Source organism: Molothrus ater, chromosome Z (genome assembly GCF_012460135.2).
Source record: "Molothrus ater isolate BHLD 08-10-18 breed brown headed cowbird chromosome Z, BPBGC_Mater_1.1, whole genome shotgun sequence".
Classification (NCBI taxonomy): domain Eukaryota; kingdom Metazoa; phylum Chordata; class Aves; order Passeriformes; family Icteridae; genus Molothrus; species Molothrus ater.
This window is the reverse complement of record NC_050511.2, coordinates 63,566,531-63,588,438: the sequence shown is the minus strand read 5'-3', so window position 1 is coordinate 63,588,438 and position 21,908 is coordinate 63,566,531. Positions and strand designations below refer to the sequence as shown.

The 21,908-nt window shown below is 39.1% G+C and overlaps 1 protein-coding gene across 3 annotated transcripts in view; it reads right to left on the bottom strand.

Moving 5' to 3' along the window:
* Positions 1 to 1,545: 1,545 nt before the first annotated feature.
* Positions 1,546 to 21,908, bottom strand: part of TRPM3 (transient receptor potential cation channel subfamily M member 3) — a 385,746-nt gene continuing 365,383 nt past the window's right edge. For all 3 annotated transcript variants that reach the window (XM_036402688.2, XM_036402689.2, XM_036402690.2), the window contains 4 exons: positions 19,353 to 19,503; positions 18,610 to 18,809; positions 17,345 to 17,477; positions 1,546 to 8,640 (listed from right to left, as the gene is read on the bottom strand). In XM_036402688.2, coding sequence (XP_036258581.1) covers positions 7,191 to 8,640; positions 17,345 to 17,477; positions 18,610 to 18,809; positions 19,353 to 19,503 — 1,934 coding nt within the window. In that variant the 3' untranslated portion in view covers positions 1,546 to 7,190. The remainder of the gene's footprint in view (positions 8,641 to 17,344; positions 17,478 to 18,609; positions 18,810 to 19,352; positions 19,504 to 21,908) is intronic.

Sequence of the window (21,908 nt, the reverse complement as noted above, 5' to 3'; positions counted from 1 at the left end):
TCACCTACAGTTCTCTGCAACAGCAGCCTGTATCATGTGAGGCGTGATGTCTGTAACTGTTCACGGACTGCTATTATTATTTCACATAAACAACCCTCTCTGAGATAATGCTTGTCATTATTGCCTCCCAAAAGTATAATCCAAATATACTGTATTTATGACCACAATCAGTTATTTGAAAATTTCAAAATGGAATCATGTGAACTTATATTTTTTTGTTGTTCCAGAAGTGTAATATGGTAAATTCGAGCTCTGAATGCAAAATCAGTGAGGGCTGGTGTAAGTCTAAGCTTGTGCTGCACTCAGTCATGAGGATAATGAATCATGGTGTAAGTTAAATGAAGTTCTTTTCCATTGCGTACTAATGACATTAAGAGACTAGATCTCTGCCCTAAAGGCTACAAGATAACAGCTCATGGGAGTGAAAATCAAGGCTACTGATGGTTTTTTGGGTGGTTTTTTTTTTGTTTTTTCGTTTTTTTTTTTTTTTTTTTTTTTTTTTTTTTTTTTTGTTGTTGTTTTTTTTTCTCCTTACTAATTGGCTGAATTTAGGTGAAATTTGTTACTGTGAAAATCAAAATCCCAGGGAGACTAGAGATACAGTGTTACCTGGAGAGTAGTATAATGACAACTCTTTGGCATAGGTTTAGTTTTTGTTTTGGAAAACTTCAAGGCTCCCAGTCTTCACTGAATGGCAGTCCCTGAGAAAGGATGAAATTAAATCTGATCAGAAAGTTTAGCATTTCCTTCTTAGATACCTGAAATAAAGAGCAATTCTCTGAACCATTCCTCTCCTGAAGTACAACTGATGTATGCAGAACTGTTTTGAGTATCTGATATCTTTCTGATTCAACTGGATGTTTGTTTTCCTGTGCTTCTTTTTTCTTTGGCTAAAACATAATATTATCTCCATGAAGGCTCATTTGTAGAGGTAGAAGATTCTGACTTTGACAGATTTTGTGTCAGCAGTGGTTTTTTAGCATTTTTGTGAGGATGTATCAGAGCTGGCTGTAGCTGCATGAAGAGGGAGACAATGATTTCTTTTTGAGGAGGTGAGATGCCAGTTCAGAGTCAGCCGTGGGTACTAGTGGATTACTTGGTGTCCTTTGTTTTTCATGGAGCTTCTCTGGCTGCAAGAGTAGGCAATACCACCCAGTTGCCATACAAAGGAGCACAATTCTTCCAGGCTATGTGGATGCAACATAGAGAGGATCTGCAATCAATGCTTTTGTTCCTCCTTTGCTGGAATGGTAGTGACAAAGCAAAGAAATTATTCCCTCATTTTAAATAAACCCACTGAGAAGTACTTCTTTCTTCGTTCTGATATTTGCCAGAATAAGGGACACTTTGAATGAAATCTGATCTAAGAGGCGGAAATAATTTGCAATATTCAAAAGGCCTGTGTGCAACATAGTAATATTTTGGTTTCCTGTAAGTCTGTAAAGTTAGAACAGTGAGAGATCTTAGAGAAAAGCAGCTACCGCTGCATCACTACTTTACTGCCTTGAAAGCAAATGAACATAAATGCTCCAGCAAGAACAGATGTTTTGATCTACATATCTTTTTTTATTGCAAAACAATTGTTACAGAAATTTCAGAAAGTTCTACTGTAGTAATTGCCAACTTCTGCTTTTTATTATGCATCTAAACACAGTCTAAAAGTGCATTGTGAATCCAGTAGACCTTTGGAAAGGACCGTTTCCCTAGTTATGTACATTTAGACAAATCATACTTGAAAAGCTTTGTATTAGTAGGAGTTTGTTTAAAATAACATTTTAGTAATTTTTATCCCTTTATAAATGATTGTTTTACACTTACAAATGATAGCCCAAATAATAAATGATTAAATAGCTATTAGTATAGAATATTGCAAACACTGTTCCAGACAGCAGTAGCAGCAAATAGACTCTCGTCATGTACAACAACTGCAGAGGTGGAAAAAAGATAAAACTTTAATACAATTTACTCTTGTTCAGGCATAAAACTGGTATTTCACATCCAACTCCCTCTTCTTTCCCTTCCCCCTCCCTCCTAGATATTAAAATAAACAAGAGTTATCACTTCCCTGCAGCAGAAACAGCAGCAATTTAATAATCAAGTGTTTTTACCTAACAGCCTTTTGAAGTAAGTATTGTGTGGCTCTATGAATGATCTGAAAGCATACAGCAAAAATTAAAAGGTCAGAGACTGTTTCACAACCAGACTGGCTCAATGGCTCCATCATTAGACCTCCAGCTTTAAGATGATATAGTGTAATCCATGCCATGACTCAAAGTAATATTGAGTTAGAAATGCAGAATAAATCCATCTCCTGACAGAAGTCAGAGTATGCCACTGAAATCAGTGGATTTTCTGCAGATTTGCACCAGCATTAGTAAGACCATAATTGTAGTCCATCATGGAGACAAGAAGCCTGTGTGACCTGTAGAGTTCTGTATGAAATGTATGACTGGCTAAAAAGCTGGGTGCAGAAACAAAGTCCCTCTGTATCCAATACTACTGCTCCTATGCCAATGTGTGGCAAGGACAGTGAATTCCATTTACAGTAGTGAATGGTTTCACTAGGTAAGCAGACACCCCCAATATTTCACTTCTCGTCCCAGTTTGGACTGTGATTTTATCTAAGGTGGTTGAAGGGAAAATTCATGCTAGGAATCTTACCCATTTGTTTTGAAGAAGATGGTCTATATCTAGTATCTCTTGACAGAACTGAAAATGTGGCCTTTGTTGAACCAAATATGCATATTTGTGCAAAAAATGCAAATAAATTATCATTTTAAATCAGGGAAAGACATCACAACTACTTAAGTGTTCCAAGAGAAATCCAGGAAAAACCCTCTCACACTTTCCCTTTGGATGATTATCAGATCCACTTCACTTTTTAACCTGAGCAATGTCATAAGACATTTATGCTTGTTTTGAAAACCTGCACCACGAGTTTACAGGGAATTTTGTTTCACTGGCTCACTCTAATACCTCTGATGATGTCTGCTCTCAGGACAGATACTGGCTTATGCCCACTGCAGTCATTGGACTAAGGCTGTGTGCTGCTACCAGCACTTTTTTTTTTTGAGCAGTTATTCACATAGTTGCATTTTCCATGCACTGACAGTTTCTAAGAAACAAATCGTTTTCTTCTCATACAAAAAATATACCTAACTAAGATATTTATCCCCTGACAAAAGGCTATCCTTTCCGCAAAAGGTACAAATCGGTTTTGTTGGTATTTTTTACCAAAAAATCTATAAATGGAAAATTAAAAAAAAAAAAAAAAAGTAATCCATGTCTGGAATCCAGAGGGATTTCCTTATGTAGATGAATGGATGTTTTGGTTTTTCATTGTATTTTCAAATTATCCCCTCACTGCCATTTGTTAACTGGCACTTGTGCTAAGAAAATAGTGTAGCACCTGATCTCTTCCAAAAAAAAGAGAGAGCCAAATGTCTGAGCACTGCTGTAGGTTCGCATTTTGTGTTGAGTATTCAAATTTCATAAAATACAGTTGTCTTTTAAAAATAATAAAAAAATCACTTACTTTGCTAAAGGTCAAAAATAATGGAAATAATGTAAACATCCAAAAGTTTGAATTCATTCCTAACTGGATTCATCTTTACAGGCAGGCAATAGCAAAATGTTAAGTCTCCTAGCAGTCCAAAGAAACTCATGGAACAATGCATGCATTTTCTTTGACACAAAAAAAGACTGGACTTTAGGAAAGAGAAACTACTTCAGTCATATCACATTGTTATTGTGAAAGAATAATGTGCTATAATACAATACCTAGGACAAGTGTATACCCCAACTATAGAATAGAATCACTTAAACTGGAAACAACAGAATGGATTACTATAGGAAAATATTTATAAAATACTGCACATTGCTTCCTCAGTCAACCAGCATATGTAAACAAACAGCTAAGCTCAGTTGAGTTTTAAAATATTATTAAAGTTCATATATCTTATAATCTTTTGCATAACATGCCAGTTTGTCTTTCACACTGTCACAACTCATTTGTCGCAGCCCACAGTGGCTTGTTAGAGGTTTATACATCAGCCCATACAGACGTTAAAGTGGAGCTATACAAAGAAATGTGCGAAACATACCAAACTTACACACCGTGACCAGAAATGCATATTCCATACGTAAGCTAATACTTGGATAGTGGAACTTAATGTTTGATGCAACATGTGCTATTTTATTGAATGTTACAGATTTACAAACAAGACCATGTAATGAGATATTAAAACTGTCCTGTAACGTTCACTAATATTACCACATGTCACAACTACATCTGCTTCTATTTCATAAGCTATCCTTTGATACAGAATACATCATATGGCACATGCTATAGCTACATAATGATGGATGATGAGACTTCTATCTCACTAAGTGGTCATAATATTGAGAATGGGAAGTCTGGTCCCATCGCAAGAAATGGGAATGTTTTATCATCAAATTCAAAAAGGAGCTGTTTGATGCAACGTGTAAAACCCAGGTGAAAATAAAATAATCTAACATCCATCATAATATATTCTATAGACATCACATTGTAGAATAAATGGGAAACATTCAGGAAAAGTAGTGCTCTGACCTCTTGCAATCACACTTTTAACATCTGAATTTATATTTTATATATAATGGCAAATTTTAAGAGGTAAATAAAGTGTTCTGTTTCATTTTGCCTGGAATGTGTGCTCCAGATCAATAAGGTGCTGTATCCTAAATATTTATACAGCTTCTAGGCTTGGCAAATTTCTTTACCCTGACAAAGTAACCAATGGAATCTACCCCAGAGGAGAGCCCTATCCCTAATTCACTAAGCACTGTCGAGGAATTTCTAATGAATCTGAAATTCCTCTTGAGTAGACCAGTAATACAATGAAGATGAAAGAGTCCACAACAGTTTTAGCAGACATTCATAAAAGTAACAAAGAAAACGAAGTAAGAATATCCCCCTCTACTCTCCGTATATAGATAGATTTGGAGAAGCCTTAGGAAAAGGCTGCTAACAGAAGGTTGGCACATTTGAAGCATATTGTTAAACACAAGTTCCTTTGCCCTTGGGCATTTTGCTATTGTTCAACAATCAGCCTGCCACAAGCATGCTTCATAATGCACAGAAAGGTTTCTGACCTTTCTTGGTATCACCATGTGACTGTAATGCTGCACATGGCCTGCAAGGCAATTGCATAAACACGGTGTCTTGGTGGAGTTTAGTTCACTGAAAGCCTGATCAAACAGAAGAAAGCAAGGAACACGTTGGTGCAGGAAGTGTGAAACACATTGTTCTTAACATCCCCTTGCTGCATTTCCTTGTTTCCTGAACTTCCAACGCAGTGACTTGTTAACTAAATGTTTTCACCTTCTTTGACTCTTTTCTTGAGGCTGATGATTATTTTTCTGTCTGGATTAGTCGTCTTTTGGACTTAACTCTCAGATGGTGCTCAGAGTCTCCCAGGGTGAGGACTCAGTGAGAAAATATCAGCTTGTATTCTCAAAGCTGCCTAATTCAATTTAAATAATGTGAAATATGTTCCCCACTCACAAATATTAATTTTTAATAACAAAAAGGAGCTGCTTCCACATAGATATTGGTAACTGTTGAGATATTTTAACTTCTGATAGCACTAGTGTCAACTTTTCAAAAGTTTAAAAGTTGTGCCATCATAAAGGAATGTGAATTGTTTTTCCAGTTGCAGCTTATGCTTCTCCACCCTTCTCCAGTCTTCTGTTTTCCCTTCCACCTGTGACCACCGGACACTGCCTCGTGAGAAGTTTGAAACTCTTGCTGACAATGTGGGCCCTCGGAATGTGGGTGGAGTCAGTGGAGTTACACTTGTCTTGACCCAAAGCCCATACCAGCACTACCCTGCAGACATGCTTTCCCACTGACAGCGCTCACTGTGTGCTGGGCTGATGAACGGTGGATGCCTACTCACAACTGATGGCTTTTGCTGCTTACAGACACTTGCAGTTTCACTTTGGTTCTTTTACTTACCTTAGAAGCATATAGAAATTCTAGTGTTTTCCAGTGCTCTGCCAAAAATACTTCCCTTTAAGCAGCTTCAGTCTAATTACATGAATCTGGATTCAGACTTCTTGATAAATCCTGTATAATTTAAAAAGTCCAAATACAGCTATGTTCACATGAAAAAAAAGGGGGAAAAGGTGTGAATTTTATAGGTGGGGGAATGATGTGAAGAATCGGCAGCTCAAATGAAACAGCAAGAAGAACCTGGTAGCAGCATGGTGGATAAATCTCCCCAATTTATATATATAATTCAACTGAGCCATGAGAACTGGACACTATTACTATGCTCTGCTCTGATCATCTTATTCTTACTGTTTCATTATATCCTTTGATTTAGTGAGACAACATACTGATGACAAATGTGGTAAAAAAATAAATATATACTATTCCACTTAATTACATTCATCCTGAGCTTGCTCACCTGTGCTAGAATCTAGAATGCCTGTTTTACACAGGAAATCACCTGACATTTTAACATAAATTCTTCCATTTAAGTTGCAGTAAAAAAGGCATTTCACTTCCCTTTCCACTCTTGAAAATATAAACTTTCTGTGGCACTAGAAGTTGATACAAAAGGAGACAAGTGAACATTTATAGTTGTTGTTGTGTTCATCTTTCTTCATTTCCACAAATATGGGATGCAAGGGACTTGGGAGACTATAGGGTTTTTTGCTGCCAGTTCCTACAGAAATAACAAATGCTTTCACCAGTCATCACAATGGTGACATAGATGAAAAAGAAGTTGTGATTGAAGTTTCGAACATCTAATTTGTACATCTCTTTTTTGCCAGTTAATTCCTGCATCTTAAAAACTTGAATAATGATAAAAGGTCTTAGGATACCCTCTAATAAAAGGCAGATATCTGGAGCTATTAATCTAAGTCTTCTGACTTCATTAAGGGGTCTTGTTTATTCCTCTTGTTTACTGAAGGTTTTGTAAAGCTTTCATCCCTCCCTTTTTTCTTAAGTGCAAATGTCAATTGGGTCACGATGGAGCACGTCAGTGGTGATGCTGAGATTGAAAATGTGCTCCCTTGACCCGTGGCTAATGCCAATTGGACTCCACATGGGGTGATGTGAGGGTTTTTAAAAAATTCCGCTAAGAAAAACAGACTGAAAAGCAGAGGACCCTTCGACTGCTGGTGAGCTTTGTATAAGTCTAGCTGTGCTTGCTTTCAAAGCTGCAGAAGGCTCCAGTTCTTGACAGTCTCCTCATGGACAGGTTGTCCCCTCTGCTCTCTGGCCTCGAGGACTTGCTCCCCTCCAAGGGGTTCCGTGGGCCGGCTGTGTTTCGCTGCCTGTCAAGTTTGTCACTGATGGAGTAGCTCTTCCGTGTGTGCTGCACATACAACACACTGGACTCTTCTGCAGAGTAGCTGTTGGCTCGCTCTATCTTTGGGAGCGGGATGCTGTTGGGCAGAGTTGTTGTAGCACTGCTGTCTTGAGGAGATAAGGGGATTCCCTTCTTGTCTTTGACCTCGATATCCTCATGATCAGAGCTTGGGTGGGTTAGTTCAGCTTCTCTCTCTGGGTGGCAGCCTCCCAAGTCTTCCACTTTGCCCCGGAGGCTTCCAGGGAAACTGGCCCTCTCTGCAATGGCCTGGGGAGCGCTCACACACCTTGTGTCTATGCAATCTGTAATACTTGTGTACTCTGCTGTTTTGACTGGGACGCCAAGGCTGCTGAAGTAGCTTCGAGAAGGAGAGAACATGAAGCTGTGAGATTTCACAATTGGTGTTTCCTCCAGAATAAATGGAGTAGTAGCCAGGTAACGACTGCTTTTTGATCGCTCTAAGGTATGATACAAGGGAGGGTCTGAATCCCATGGGATTTGGCAGTCTGTGATTTGTGAATAGTCTGAAGAAAATGCTCTCGTTTCTATTCCAGAAGTTTCCTCATAATCAAGACTCCTGCCAGAGATCTTTTCAGGAGCTGTACTGCTGATGTATGCACTATTAGTTAAAAGGGAAGAGGCTATGTGAGCTGGCAGAGCTGCATCTTCAGGACCAAGAATATTTATGGAGCTCTCGAGAGGTTCTGTGTCAGAATTCATCTCATCCATGGCAGAAACATAGATGTCTATACAAGATGAAGGTCTTCTGGAATCTGGGGCGATTGACAAAGTGCTAGTAGGGGGTAAAGGAGCCTTTCCTTCTTTTGCTATTGAGTGGGAACTGATTGCCCGATGCAGGCTTGGAGATCTTTCCTTAAAAATGCTTTCCAGCTTTTCCAACCCACACTTGTCCTTTATATTTGTTGAGTAGAAGGAATGGCTTCGCAAGCGAGGTGTGATCGTAGGTGACGTTGGAGACATGGACTCCTCTCCTGCGGGATCAATGCTCTCTTGAAGCTTGTAGGCATTTCCTTCCTGACTGTTGAAGCTGCTCTGCCTCACAATGTAGGCTGCATCAGTACAGTCAGATGAGGTCCTGGATCGGATCTTAGTTGTCTCGCCTCTCTCAATGCCAGCCATCTTTTCCAAGGCAGTCACCATTCGTCCCATCATGTCTTCCAGCTGAGCAAGCCTGATGTCAACAGTCTGCAAAGAGGCCTTCATGCAGTGCTCTCTCTCGTTTACTTCTTCCAGCCGCATGGCCATGTTCTCCACCCTTTAGAAAGGGAAGAATTAAATAGGTACGTTACTACAAAGCAGTGGATGTTCAGCTAACCAGGTCAGGTTACCAAACCACTTGGAAAAAAATGCATCTCAAACCCCAAAGGCACTGTACACCACCTCATCTGCTTCAAAATCCTGCTAAAAGAGGTTTTACCAAAAAAAAAAAAAAAAAAAAAAAGCTATGCCCTCAGGGAACTGATACAGTGGATTAAACCAGGGGCATCATTTGTGTAGTGCAGAAGGGGCTTGGGTGTGCCTCATTCCAGGGACAGGAGGCTTATTTAATAAATGCTACTATGATTTACTGCCTCTTTGCTTCCAAAGCTTCTAATTAGGTTATTATGAATGAATAACACTTAAAGCAGATGTCACATGATGTTGTCCCCAGTTGTGCCACAGTCAGGGCCATCACAGGTGGCATAAATGAAGTAAAGAAAGCAGGAAATGTGCCACAGAAGAGAGGCTCTGCTGTATTTCTTCCTCGAGTTTGCCCCAGATTTGCACTACCTAGTCCTATGTTGATCTAAGGAGATAGTTTCTTTGTTCTCTGATTAATATTTAGCTCCAATTTGCAGAAAAAAAGAAATATCAGCTATTTCATTGAATATATATAATATTGAGTTAAATATTCCTGAACACTGCAATGAGGAGAAACACTGAAGTAGCCGAATACTGCCTGCAACAGGGTACACGCACTAAGATTGCTCCATTACTGTGATTGTGTTTTGGGTAGTCTGCTTTCATAGCTCAAGGATTGAAATGATGGATTCTAAAGTTAGTTTTCAGCTGCTATCATAATATATAAATAAAAAGCTAGATTAAAAGAAATATGTAATAGCTGAATGTAAGATTCAGTATTTTTAATTTAATTTAATTTAAGTTTTAGTATGTCTTTTTTAGACGATTGATCTGCCACATTTTTAAATATTTTAAATATTTTAAATATTTTCAATTTTTAGGGAATTGTGTACAGATGTATGCCAGTGGCTTCTAACCACTTCAATTTTCTGACTTCTAAAACATGTCTTCTGAAGGATTTATAGAGTCTGAAAATTTTACATTATGAAATTGCCTGTAGCACATGAGAAACTTCTATAATTATTTTCTCTGTTTGTAATCCCTATGACAGGCTGGGACTTCCACTTACCATTGAAGAAGTACTAAAAGCAACAAGTTTATATAGTTCTCTGTGTCTGATAGATTATAATTTTGTTTTTTGCCAGTGCTGTAGCATTGAAAAATGATCAGAGATGAAAAAGATAACAAATGGCAAAAATTTCCACACTCTTTTTCCTTACAGGCCTCTTAACTCTCTTCCAGATAGTGCAATTCATGCTCAAGTATTACTAGTCACACTGCCATAGTTAATAGGCACACAAACAATTCCCAAGATTTCTGACGAGGTAAATATCATCTTCTACTACTGCTAGTTATTTTTTTAACAGGACAAGTGATTTGGAACTGACAACAACATAATCACTCTTATTTGCACAGAGGGGAAGATTATAGCTAAGAATAGAATATTGGACAGCAATGCCCTATTACCTAATGCTCAGAAGTTTTTCTGGTAAAACACTGAAGCCTGACTACCTTGTGGTGATGAGTAACAGAATCTGCCCGAGGAGAGGAGAGGAGAGGAGAGGAGAGGAGAGGAGAGGAGAGGAGAGGAGAGGAGAGGAGAGGCAAGAGTGTGACTCAGCTCCCTACAGCAAGTCTCACATTCCTGGGAAATACAGGCTTTTCCTGTGAAGTGTGTGAGTTTTGAAGGCACAAGCACAACAAATTAAATGTGCAGCAGCAACTGTGTTGCTATCATCAGTCTTCAGGAGAAAAATGATCAAGTAATCACTGCTAAGAAATGAACTGGTAGCTTCAAGGAATCTTATTCTACTCATTATCATTTAGGCACCAGTCTGTTTCTAGTTCTACCAGCTTCTCCAACAAAACAGATTCATGTTATTACAAGTACAGGATGTAATTCCACAGTGAGAGCAGTTTATATGGGAAGCAATTGAATTTTCACTCATGTTATTACTTATATGAACTGCTATTTTATAACAGCAATTATACTTTTGAAATATTTATTAGACAATAATTGAGTCCTTCACCCCACATTCAGATCCTATAAGAACTGCTTCAAGATGATGAACAGATAAAACATTGCAATTTTAGGGCTGTCAGACATAAGGAAAAATTTTACTGGATTTCACTGGATAATTACAGCTCAGAATACATGCCACAAAAAACCTTTCACCCCACAAACAGTTATCAAGAATTGGAGTGAATTTATAACATTATTTAAAGCTAACTGGATAATCTGGTTGTGGTCTTGCTACCTTGTTGTTGTTGTTACTGCTGTTTTTGCCATTGTTTTGGTTTGATTTGTTTTTTTTCTTTCCTGCCTTGGCACCTGTACACAAGTGAAATATTTTTTAATACAAACACAGCCAGCTGGTCTATCAGTGGAACTGCCCACAGTGAGGTAAGTTTTGTGTCTTGCATTCACATGAGGCCTACACAATGCTACTGAACACAACCAGGAGAACCTGGAATAATACCTGGCTAGTAGGTGTTCATGTATTTGTTCTGCCTTCCCTGAATGTGATCTTGCAGCTACTGTCAGTGGCACTGAGCGTCAGACAAGGCGAAGAGAGACTTTCGAGTTACGTGGTCTCTTGGTTGCTATGGAACTGATGACAAATGTGATTGCATTGGTAGTGTGGAAAATTTATGGAGAAAGGTAACAAGATAAGCACAGAGCAGTCTGGGTTTGGAAACCATGGGTAACCAGAGATGTGCATAGGTAACTGAAAAATGCATACATGTGTTTGCACTTCATGAGCCCTGACTATAGAATTTTATTCACAAAAAGAAAGTTTGAAAGATGATGGTCTCCAACCCCCAATGATACTAACTTAGTCACCCTTAGTTATATATATTATATAAAATACAGATACATATATATGTATAATATTATACATACATATATATATATATATATAAAAATATATATAAAATATGGCTACTCCAGAATATTTAACAAATATTTATTCTGTTAATGATATTCTCTTGAATTAATTTGATGTTCAGTTCTGTAACCATTCATCCTGCAGAACAGCACCATGTTCTGGGCGTGAGCCTATTTGAAACATGATAAAATCACATCAGCCAGACACTGTGGACACAGGAGGATATGGTCTGGAGAGATACACCTCTAATCTGGTCCTTAAAATATCTTAAATAAGTGATTTTTTCTATTTTCCCATATTCTTGGGAAAATGTTCCTGCAGTCAGTGAATAAACAGCCTGACTTGTATTTCCTTTAGGAATAGTTTTGTATTAAAACACAGTTTCAAAATGAGAATGCCCGTTTTGCTTTGTTTTTTTTTTTTTTTTTCCTCCATGGGTATTCAGGAGCAAGTATGAACCTTTTAGCAAATCTCACAGTATCCATTTATGATGTCTCCTTCACACCTGTGCTTATCCTTGAAGCACGTTTCAATGTATTAGAAAGTGTATTATTCAATGTGTTATTCAATGTACTAGAAAGTGCCAAGCCATACTAAGAGAATGAGAAGAAAAAAAGAGGATGCTACATGTAAAACATGCACCAAGGTGTGCTGCTGCTCAAAAATTTCATATAGTGAAACAAACATGGACTTTACCAGGACAATATGCAATAACGAGGGGAGAAGTCAGAACCTGACCAAGATTTTATATTATTTGCAGTAAGACTTTTTAATTATGGTTTGGGAGATGATGACTTTTGCTGGCATTCATTTTGGTTTCTTTATTTTTAACCTTTGCACATTAGTTCATCAATAATTTATTTAAAATAATTCTTTAATGGGACTAAGGCACTCTTTTCAGAGGTAGACCTCTTAATTGAATGGTAGAATTAGGTTCACAAGTCTCTTGTTGACCTAGGTCCATTTCTAAGACATCATTCATACTTCAAAATCATTTTCAAAAGCCACAAAGACCATTGACATGAAAGTCACTTACAGAGATACCACTGAGCTTGTGATAGGCGGTTGTGGAATGGTTGTATTTAAATAAAACACAGACAGCAGTTCCCAAGCCTGTAACAGGGTACTTTGCCTGACATCTTTTGGTAAAGCTGTGCTGATGCAAGCAGCCAGCCAGTTTTCCCGGGTGCAGTGGTTTTTAATGGCTAAGGGAGTTGGGTTGTCATGGCTGCATTCCCACTGGAGCCTAAGACCACTTAACTCTTTTTGACCACGGAGAGATGCCACAAGAGTCACAGACCTTTCCTGCTGTCATTTTTCATGTCTGGGTCTGGTAGGGTCAGTCCTTTTTACCAACACAAAGCTATTTCTGTGCACTTCAGCCTGCCAGCTCTGAAATCAAGATAACAGCTATGTCCTCATCCACACAGACACTGTATGTGTAATTGCACTGCAAATTATAAAGTGCTATTCTAATGGATACCACAGAGTACCAAAGATGACATAATTATATCTGCTCTAACCAGCTTATGTGCTTTTCAAATACTGTTATGATGTGACCCTGCTCCTTTTGAAAGCAACATGATGTTTTGCACAGGTATGAAAGAATTGGGACCTGTTCACATGGAACAAATGTGCTGGGTTACTGAAGTGATTGTTTCAGTGACTTCATGCCAGATCAAGAAAAACAGTGCAGTCTTTTTTGATCATATTCCTCATGTTTTTGTTCTGGTCAAGATGCAATACAGTGATTAGAAAGGAAGATTCTCCACACAATGTCATGATTCTTCCACTGCAATGCAGTGAATTTGTCCAACTTAGCTTTCCTCACAGGTTTTCAGGAGATTCACCATGCATGCTTTGATAAATGCATTCAAGGGAAACACCTTACAGCCTTGTACTACTTTATATTTTTCCACTTAGCCCATCACTTCATCTGATATGTATCAGTAACTTGATGCTACTTCCATATGCTTGTGTGAAATCCCAGATAGTGGGCTTCTGTAGCAGAGCATCTCAGCCCCCACATCTGTTGTTTGCTAGCCAGTCAGATAACTCAAACAGGACAAGCTGCCTTGTATTTCAGGGGGTATAATCTTGAATAAGTGATTTTGGCACCATGGTCATTGGTCTAGCATCTCCCGACTGCCAATAAAAATCTTAGAGATCTGGCAAGACAGACTGCATTTCTGACTGACAGCCAATCACTTTACAAAAAAAAAGGAATTTAAATACACAGTGGAGTTCTTTCTTCCCATCAGAGTCGGAAGACAGAAGAAGCAGGGCTTCTTTAATAAATTTTGTCTGTAGTTCCCACTCTCCCAGCAACAGCTGCTCCTCTCAGTTGCTTAGTCTGACGTGAAGGAAAGACAAACATCAAAGTGCTGTTCTATGCTTTTAATTTCTGAATGTGAAGTGATCAGGTAAAGGAGGGATTCTGTCTGGTGACATCAAATATGGAGACTTTGGTGGTGTCTGTTGTTACAAGAGAAGTAAGGAGATTCCTGAACTGAGGCAGGCCCACAAGATGCCAGGGTGGACTATCCCAAGGTGAGAGCCTCAACTAAAGCTTGTTGCAGATGAGTCAGATAAGACATTGTGGTCCTGCCCCAGCACAGCCCCTGACTGTACAGTTGAAATCATTCATTGCCACCCAAGTCAGTGCATCAATGCACAGGATCTCTTCTTGCTTTGATTTCCTGAGCCCCTTCATCTGTCTCTGTCTCTCGAACCCATTGAGGCTCGAAGCAAGACTCTGTTCCCATCTTACATTTCCCTTCCCTTCCCTTCCCATCTTACATTTCCCTTCCCTACTCCTGCTTCCAGGTACGCTGGGCTTTGTATGCAGGGTGTGCAGCTGTTCCTCCTCACAGCAGGACCTGGAGCTGCTCAAGCAGAGGGGAGCATTATCACATAGGCACAGAGGTGAGGGAAGGCAGTGACTGGTGCAGGTGCAGGTGCAGGTGCAGGTGCAGGTGTAGGTCCAGGTGCAGTTATGTCACACAGGGCCTGTCCCAACCCTTCCCTTCTTGAGCCTAACAGCATGCTCAGCTTCTTGTAAATGAAAGGTCTTTGGGAAGAACTTCACTCACATTTCCAGGGTTTTCTGGTCCCATTTTACACCACATAAAGCTGACTTAATTGGACAGATGACTAAACTGGTATCTCATGGCTCTAACCTGGGTCTTATACTTGGTCTACTACTACAGGCTAGTCACTGGGCATTGGAAGAGAAACCACAGTCTTGCATCTTCTCTGCATCTGGCTTTCTTTGCTCTGCATCTTGATACTTGTGCAATGATAACTCTATAAAGAAACTCTGAAGTGCAAATCTGGATTTTACATATTTGAATATTCCACAGGTTACAAAAACAATTCTAGTGATGTCATGGTTTAGGAATGGTATTCTCCAATTTAGAAGCCATGATTCCACTTCCCCTCCCCTGCTTCAATTGGAGGCACACAAGGTGAAGTTTGAGATAACAACTTACTGGAAACAGCAATAAAGAAGAGAATAAACAATAACAACAACAAAACTACAACAAAAGGTGGAAGAAAGAGAAAGAGAAGGAGAAGGAGAGGAAGAAGGAGAAGGAGGACAAAGTATTTACAGTGAAAAGGCCCTGTTCCATCCATCATGTTTTCTCTACCAGAAGGACTCCCTCCTCCTAAGAAGCAAGAGTCCCTTTCCCCTGGCAATGACACAAGATGGTATCAAACAACTTCAGGGTCCTCCCACCCCCTCCTGGCTACTGCAGAAGTTAACCCCACCCTGGCTGGAAACAAGACAAGTGGTTTAGATTTAAGAGGACTTGGTCATGACTGCAGGCAAAATAAAAAACCCAGGCATGCTGTATGTATGATACTCAGATAGCCCTGATTCCTCAAGCATCTTTAAAATATTCCTCAGACCTATTGTGTAATAAGAACTACATTCACCTGGGATGTCACTGATCGGGCCTGGGAGTGACCTCTGTACCCCATAGGGTCACTGCCTGGATCTCTCTTACAGAGCTGGGGCACACTGGTCTCCACATTAAACTATTGGCTAAGGTAAATGGATTTTTAAAGAGCTATTTCTCTGTGAGGCTCAGGTGTTTGCCTTCACTTAGGATTCATATTCAGGAGCTTGATTCTGGAACAAGGTGCTTTAAGCTTTTCATTTAAATTAGAGATAAGGGCTCTTTTCCTACAAAATAGGGTCACCACAGAATGGAAAGGCAGCCTGTTATGTTTTCATTTTCAAGGACTTACAGCACTTGCATGATGTAGGAGAGGACCTAGCTACATTACCTCTTATTTACAGGTCTTCAAAGATACCTCTTCCTTCCTTGGCCACCAAATGAAAAGCTATACTCAGAGATTTGAACCTGCATCTATGATTTTTCAGTTCAGTTCTGTGGCCACCAGACCATCAGAACACAAGAAAAAAAAAGGTACTCAGTTGGACCACAGACCAGTTTATCCACTATCATACTTTGAAGTATATGTAGTTCTTTCGCCTCTATATTCTTCAGTCTTTCATATTTTTTGCACAGGAACTTTATGTGCTCAACATGATCTCTATGTATTTAGCAGTCCTTACTGGATTTCTCTTTCATAAGCTTGTCTAGTCTTGTTTGAATGCATGTAGCATTTTAGCTGACATCATCAGCTTCTTTAAGACCTCACCATCTTCCAAAAATTTGTTCTGTTACACTACTTACAGCATGAAAAAAAAATCACCTATTTTCTGTTTATTTTGAACACAGGATCCTGCTAAATTATTCTCTTACTCCCCTATATCTTGTTCTGAGTGTGGCAGCAAACAATTGATTTCTGTTCACCCTTTCCTTGCACTCACACTTACATAGACCTCTCTAATTTCATCCCTCATTTGTCTCTTCCAGACCCAGGAATGCTGGATTATTTGGCCATCCTTTACAAGGTAGCCATTCCATGCCTTACCAACTTCCCCTCTAATATCCTTTGAATTTGGAGACTGGCAACTTCCACTAAATTACTGTATTGCTTTTTCCCTCTGTGCATTACTGTAGATGAAAGGTCTTGTTCCATTTAAAATCCATGTTGCTATTGGTTCTGATGAAACTAGCTTACCTAGCCAGGCTATCCTGAAACAAGGCTTACTTCTTATCTGAAGCACTCACAGATAAACTCTAAAGTCAGGTTTTTCATTGAGGAATCTAATTTACTCCCATTTTGTTGTGTCTACTTGTGCCCTGAAATCCTGTTTCAAGAACTGAAATGCAAGCATAATTGGTGCCTCTCACTGCATCAGTTATACTTTAATACAACTGGATAAAAGATCCCTTTTACAAAGCTTATCATACAATGATATGGGTTGGAAGGGGCCTTAAAGATCATTCAGTTACAACCCTCCTGCCATGGGCAGGGACATCTTCCCCTAGAACAGGTAGGTGTGGCTCCCCTCAGAGCCAAACCTAGCCTAGCCTTAAACACATATGCTTTAGCAAAAAAAAAAAAAAAAAACACCCAAAAAACAAACCAAACAACAACAACAACAAAAACCAACACCCCCCCCCCAAAAAAAAAACCCAAAACCACAAACCAGAAAAAAAGAAAATAAACTCATCACATTTTATCACTTTACTTTTTAATTAAGACTTACCAAAATTACTTCATTTCCTTTTACAAGAAAAAAAGAAAGAGTGAGGGTGGTGACAGAAACACATTTCCAGATCAACTTATGAGAACAAAAAAGTGCACCTTTCTGAAGTGACACGGATTCTTTCATCATTGGAGGAGTTGAATCTGTCATCCTTTTCTCTGAAATACTCTTCTATGCACTGCTCTTCAAAATCATGGACCTTTTTCAATTCATCCTCAGTTATGAAAAGTTCTGTGGAAAAAAAATTGAGAAATAAGAATTTGGCAAATATTAACAGGTGAACTAACTACATTCTTATTTTTGAAACTCATTGACTTAAATTTCATAAGCAAGTATGTGGCATTTTGATATGAAAACAGATAGATGCTGTTAATTATGGAATTGGAATTAGTGCTTTAGTTATATATGATTCTGTAGACAGAAGCACTTAAGCAGGCAAATGCTGAGCAAACGTGAATATGTTCTGATTACATGAGATCTAAGCACAGCTGCTGGTCAAGACTGGACAGATGGTGAAAGCCAAAGCCCACCTGTAACCTAACAGACAAATAATGAGATTAGCAGACTGCTAAGAAGGAGTCTGAGCATATAGGGGTCTGTCTGATGTGGCCAGAAGTGACATCTGCAGGCAGCAGTGTGATGGGAGTGGGAGGAGAGCCGTCTGGTTGCATCTCCAGGGCCACAAATGACTCCTGCTCCCTCCTCACAGAGAAGTGGGCTGTGGCATGGGCTAATGCTGGGCAGAGATGCACATCCCTTAGCTCCCTGCCTCTGGCATGCACATTGGGCAAGGTGGAGATATTCTAACTCAAAGAATTAGATAGAGAAGAGGAAAGCATTATCAAAATAATATGACAGGTTTCTCATCATGGTTGTGGGACTTCATTTAAAGCCTGTTGAGGAACTACTCCTCCAGTCTGAGTCAGAGTCAAGGAGAGATTATGTAAACAAAATTGCCTTTTACCATCTCTAAGCTTGTCTAGGCAAAAAGTGTGCTCAGGAGAAGTATGTGCTGTTAGCTCTGTATTTTCAAAAATAAAGCTGGAACTGTCATGGAGTGAGAAGAATTCCAGCAATAACAGACCACTAGTAACAGCAAAACAAACCTCTCTGCTTTGAAGGAACAAACAGGCAACAACCCCAAATAGTTCCAGAAAAACACAGCCTCCTTAACATTGCAAAGAGAATGAAGGGTTGGGCAAATCAGGTAAAACTAACTAATTTAGGTAAGGTTTTTGCAAGTGAGAGTTGTTATTTTGCTGGGAAGGTTATCAAGGTTCTGGTCTTTGACTTCATGCATGTGAAACACTAGACATTATGAAAGGCATTAGAAAGTCCCCTTTGTGCATTATTTGAGTCTTACTCAATCCATAGTCTCTCTCATCTGGGTCACTTTCATGCTTCTTCCATCTGCAGCAGAGGTGTTGAAATATCATTGTCATGTGGCTGAAAATGATCAGAGGTGGTGGGAGAACAGGTCTTTCGTGGAACGTCATGATGAGCTGGTACCTTTGAAACTTCCAAACTTGGTTTGATATAGATTTGACTTCGAAAAACGTGTTGCTAGAAGGCAAGAAGAGGAAAATAACATCAGACTGAAAATGGTTTTGGGTGCTTTGCCAAAGATGGTATGACAGCATCATAACTACATACATTTCAATAACACTGGCAAATGTTTCCTTGTCACAAGAACAGGAAGCAGAACAAAAGAGGAAGTTTTTGCCTGGACAAAGCATGGTGATAATCAGCCTTTTTGAAGTACCTTATGATTGTAAATGTCTACACTGTACAACTCCTGAGTCTTACAACATCCCATTGAGATGGGGAAGTATTTTTACCCTTGTTTTCCCTATTGGGAATGAATGATGCCATAACTGAGCCTTATTTGGCTTCTTTGCCCTGGTTCCCATTAGATGTCTGTCCTTGGAAATGACCACAATGTGAAAAACTTGGCATTTCCCTTGTCTCCTGGAGACAAGCCTCTTTCCCTCTCCCCCTTACATCCTAGGAAATTGTATCTCAGCCAAAGCCAAAGCTCAGCAGTCTTCGTAGGCTGTGAACAATATGCATCCTCCCCAAGTCTATATTTTGAAATGCGTCACTCACTTGAAAACTGCAATGAGGAGATTCACCAAAAGGATGTTTGCTACCAAGAGGTAGCAGGCCATGATGGCAGGAACGATCCATGCTCCTGTCTTGCAGGGAGGTAGCTGGATAATTTTGCCGTCTTCTCTGGTTTCATTTTGACCACAAGGTGCTGGGAACAAAATTTATAAACAAAAAAATGCAAAATGGGAATGAAACTTATCTTTTCAGTAGTTTTTGCGGAAATATTTAAATATTTATAATGGCCTGCCTGCCAAGGCAATATCATCCAAATAACAATAGCATTGACATTCTCCCCTCAGAAGTTTATGCTTGGTATCACAGATTTTACAGGCTGCAGTTCTTGTTATTGTGTGTTATGTGCCATGGGTATCAAGATATTTCTCTCAGGACACATGCCCGGTGCGAGTAAGCTGCCTTTTTGCATACATAATACAAAAAATATGGTAGTCTGGTGGCAATTAGTGGCTGTGAAAATGAAATTGTTGAATTGTTTAATCCTACAAAAAAGCTTGCATATTATTTATTTAACAGTGAAAACCTTGTCTTTTTTATTGATTGAGAAGGATGTGATAAATAAGGAAAAGGAAGTCCATGAAAGTAAATGAAAGAGTAGACATTTATTGCTATGCACTGCACTGTCTCAAGCCCCACTAGGGCATAGTCATAATGACTTTCTGCTATTAAGGACTCTTGACTGCATGCCTAGAAACAGTGGGGGAGATTATCAAGTCTTTACTGAACCAGGTACAGGGACATGTATGCAGCAGAGATGCCACCTGTTTATTCTACAAATACATTGGAATCAAAATGTTCTTGATATTAATGTTGTAGAACTGAAGCAAGGGGAGAGAAAACATGGTGAAATAGTTTTCCCTGCTTGTGTTTTAATATGCCTTCATGTGCAGTTATGCAGTGAAGGATAATCTTCATCTCCAAGCATGAGTTCAGTTTATGTCTCTTCAGCTTCAGTCCTGGTGGTTCTACAGATCTCCATAATCAGCTGTTCAAGAAAATAATGGAAACAGCAGCTTACAAATACAAGCCATCTTAGTAAATTTTGCACAGCACTACAGCTAGCTTCCCCTCATCTCCATCAAAAAAAAGTTTAAGTGAGGAATTTCCAAAGTTCTCAGCACTGGCTCAGTTCCTAGTGATTTGATTGGGGGTTTTGTACCGACTTCATGGAAAATGAGGTTTGATGATGCCATATGTAGAATTTCATTGTATGGCAAGAAATCCACATTTCCAGCACCAACCATTGCATCTTCTCGAAAATGTTCTTCTGAACTTGGTTCACTGAGCTTGACATTCACTTGTGGATGTCTGTACTGGCCATCATATTACATTACGTGTGATATTGGTACTTTGTTTTGGGCACTACACATAGATAGTAGCCTATTACACTCAGAACTATTGTAGCCATATGTGACACAAGACTACATGACCTCTCCAAAAATATTCAAGTCACTGAAAAAGAAATCCTAGAGTCAAATACGCGTAACCCTGCTTTTTATCAGCAGCTCCATTATATTTGGGCACGTGGTGTTACCAGTCCTTCCTGTTTGCAAAACCACATTTTATTACTGGAGCAGGCTGAGACTATGCAATTCTTCATTTCTCAGTAAACATCACTTTGCAAATCATTTTAAGGCAGGGCTAGTTCCACACTACTCCAAGCACTGGTTTCACTTAGACATTCAAAATACCATCAGTGAAGTGCTGAGAGTGTGGGGCTCTCTGCTCTTGGCCTTCACCCAGCAGAAACTGCACCATTCAAATCCTCTTGCTATCAGCACTCAATGTGAAACTTATGTCTCTGTTTGTGTGGAAACATTAACTTGCTCATATATTGAGTCAGAGGTACAAAGTCCAATACAACAAAGTACCAAAACCCATTGTGATTTCACCAGTGATAGAACAATCACAGTATCTGAAACCTGTTGTCCTTTTTTGTGCTGAAAACAGAACAAATAATATCTTTCCAAGTAATGAGAAAAAATTTGAAAAGCATTTTTCAAACCTTAGATAAATGAGATCAAAAACTCAGCTCCAACTCTGGTTCCAATTCTATTATCCTTTTTTTTTTGCCCTAAAAAACATAGAATTTAATCTAGAAAAAAAAAACAGTTAAGAAGACAAGAAATATTTCTCCAGCTCTACTTGCTTACAAGTGGGTAATCTCTATTGGTTTGTGCCACTCAGTGATGGCCAAATTAGATTTCTTTTGCAGACATGTTCCCACAGTCTATTCTATATACCCATTGTGGTTCAGCTTGTCCTGAAGCTTTGCAGAAGTTTTTCTCTTTTGCATATTTTGTTGTGGGTGCATGAGAATACTCATTTCTTGCCTTACTAATGGAGAGCTAAGCCACCACTTAATGTTCACATCTTCAGCTGCAGGAGAAAACATATGATGTGTGCTCAAAAATGCAGAAGTCTGTGTTCCATGGCATGTCATTGAACATCTTTCATATTTAAACTATGACATTTATTTTCAAAGACTTTTTTCTCCATGGTTAATTAAAGGTGTGCACTCTGCTTCACCCCTGAGGA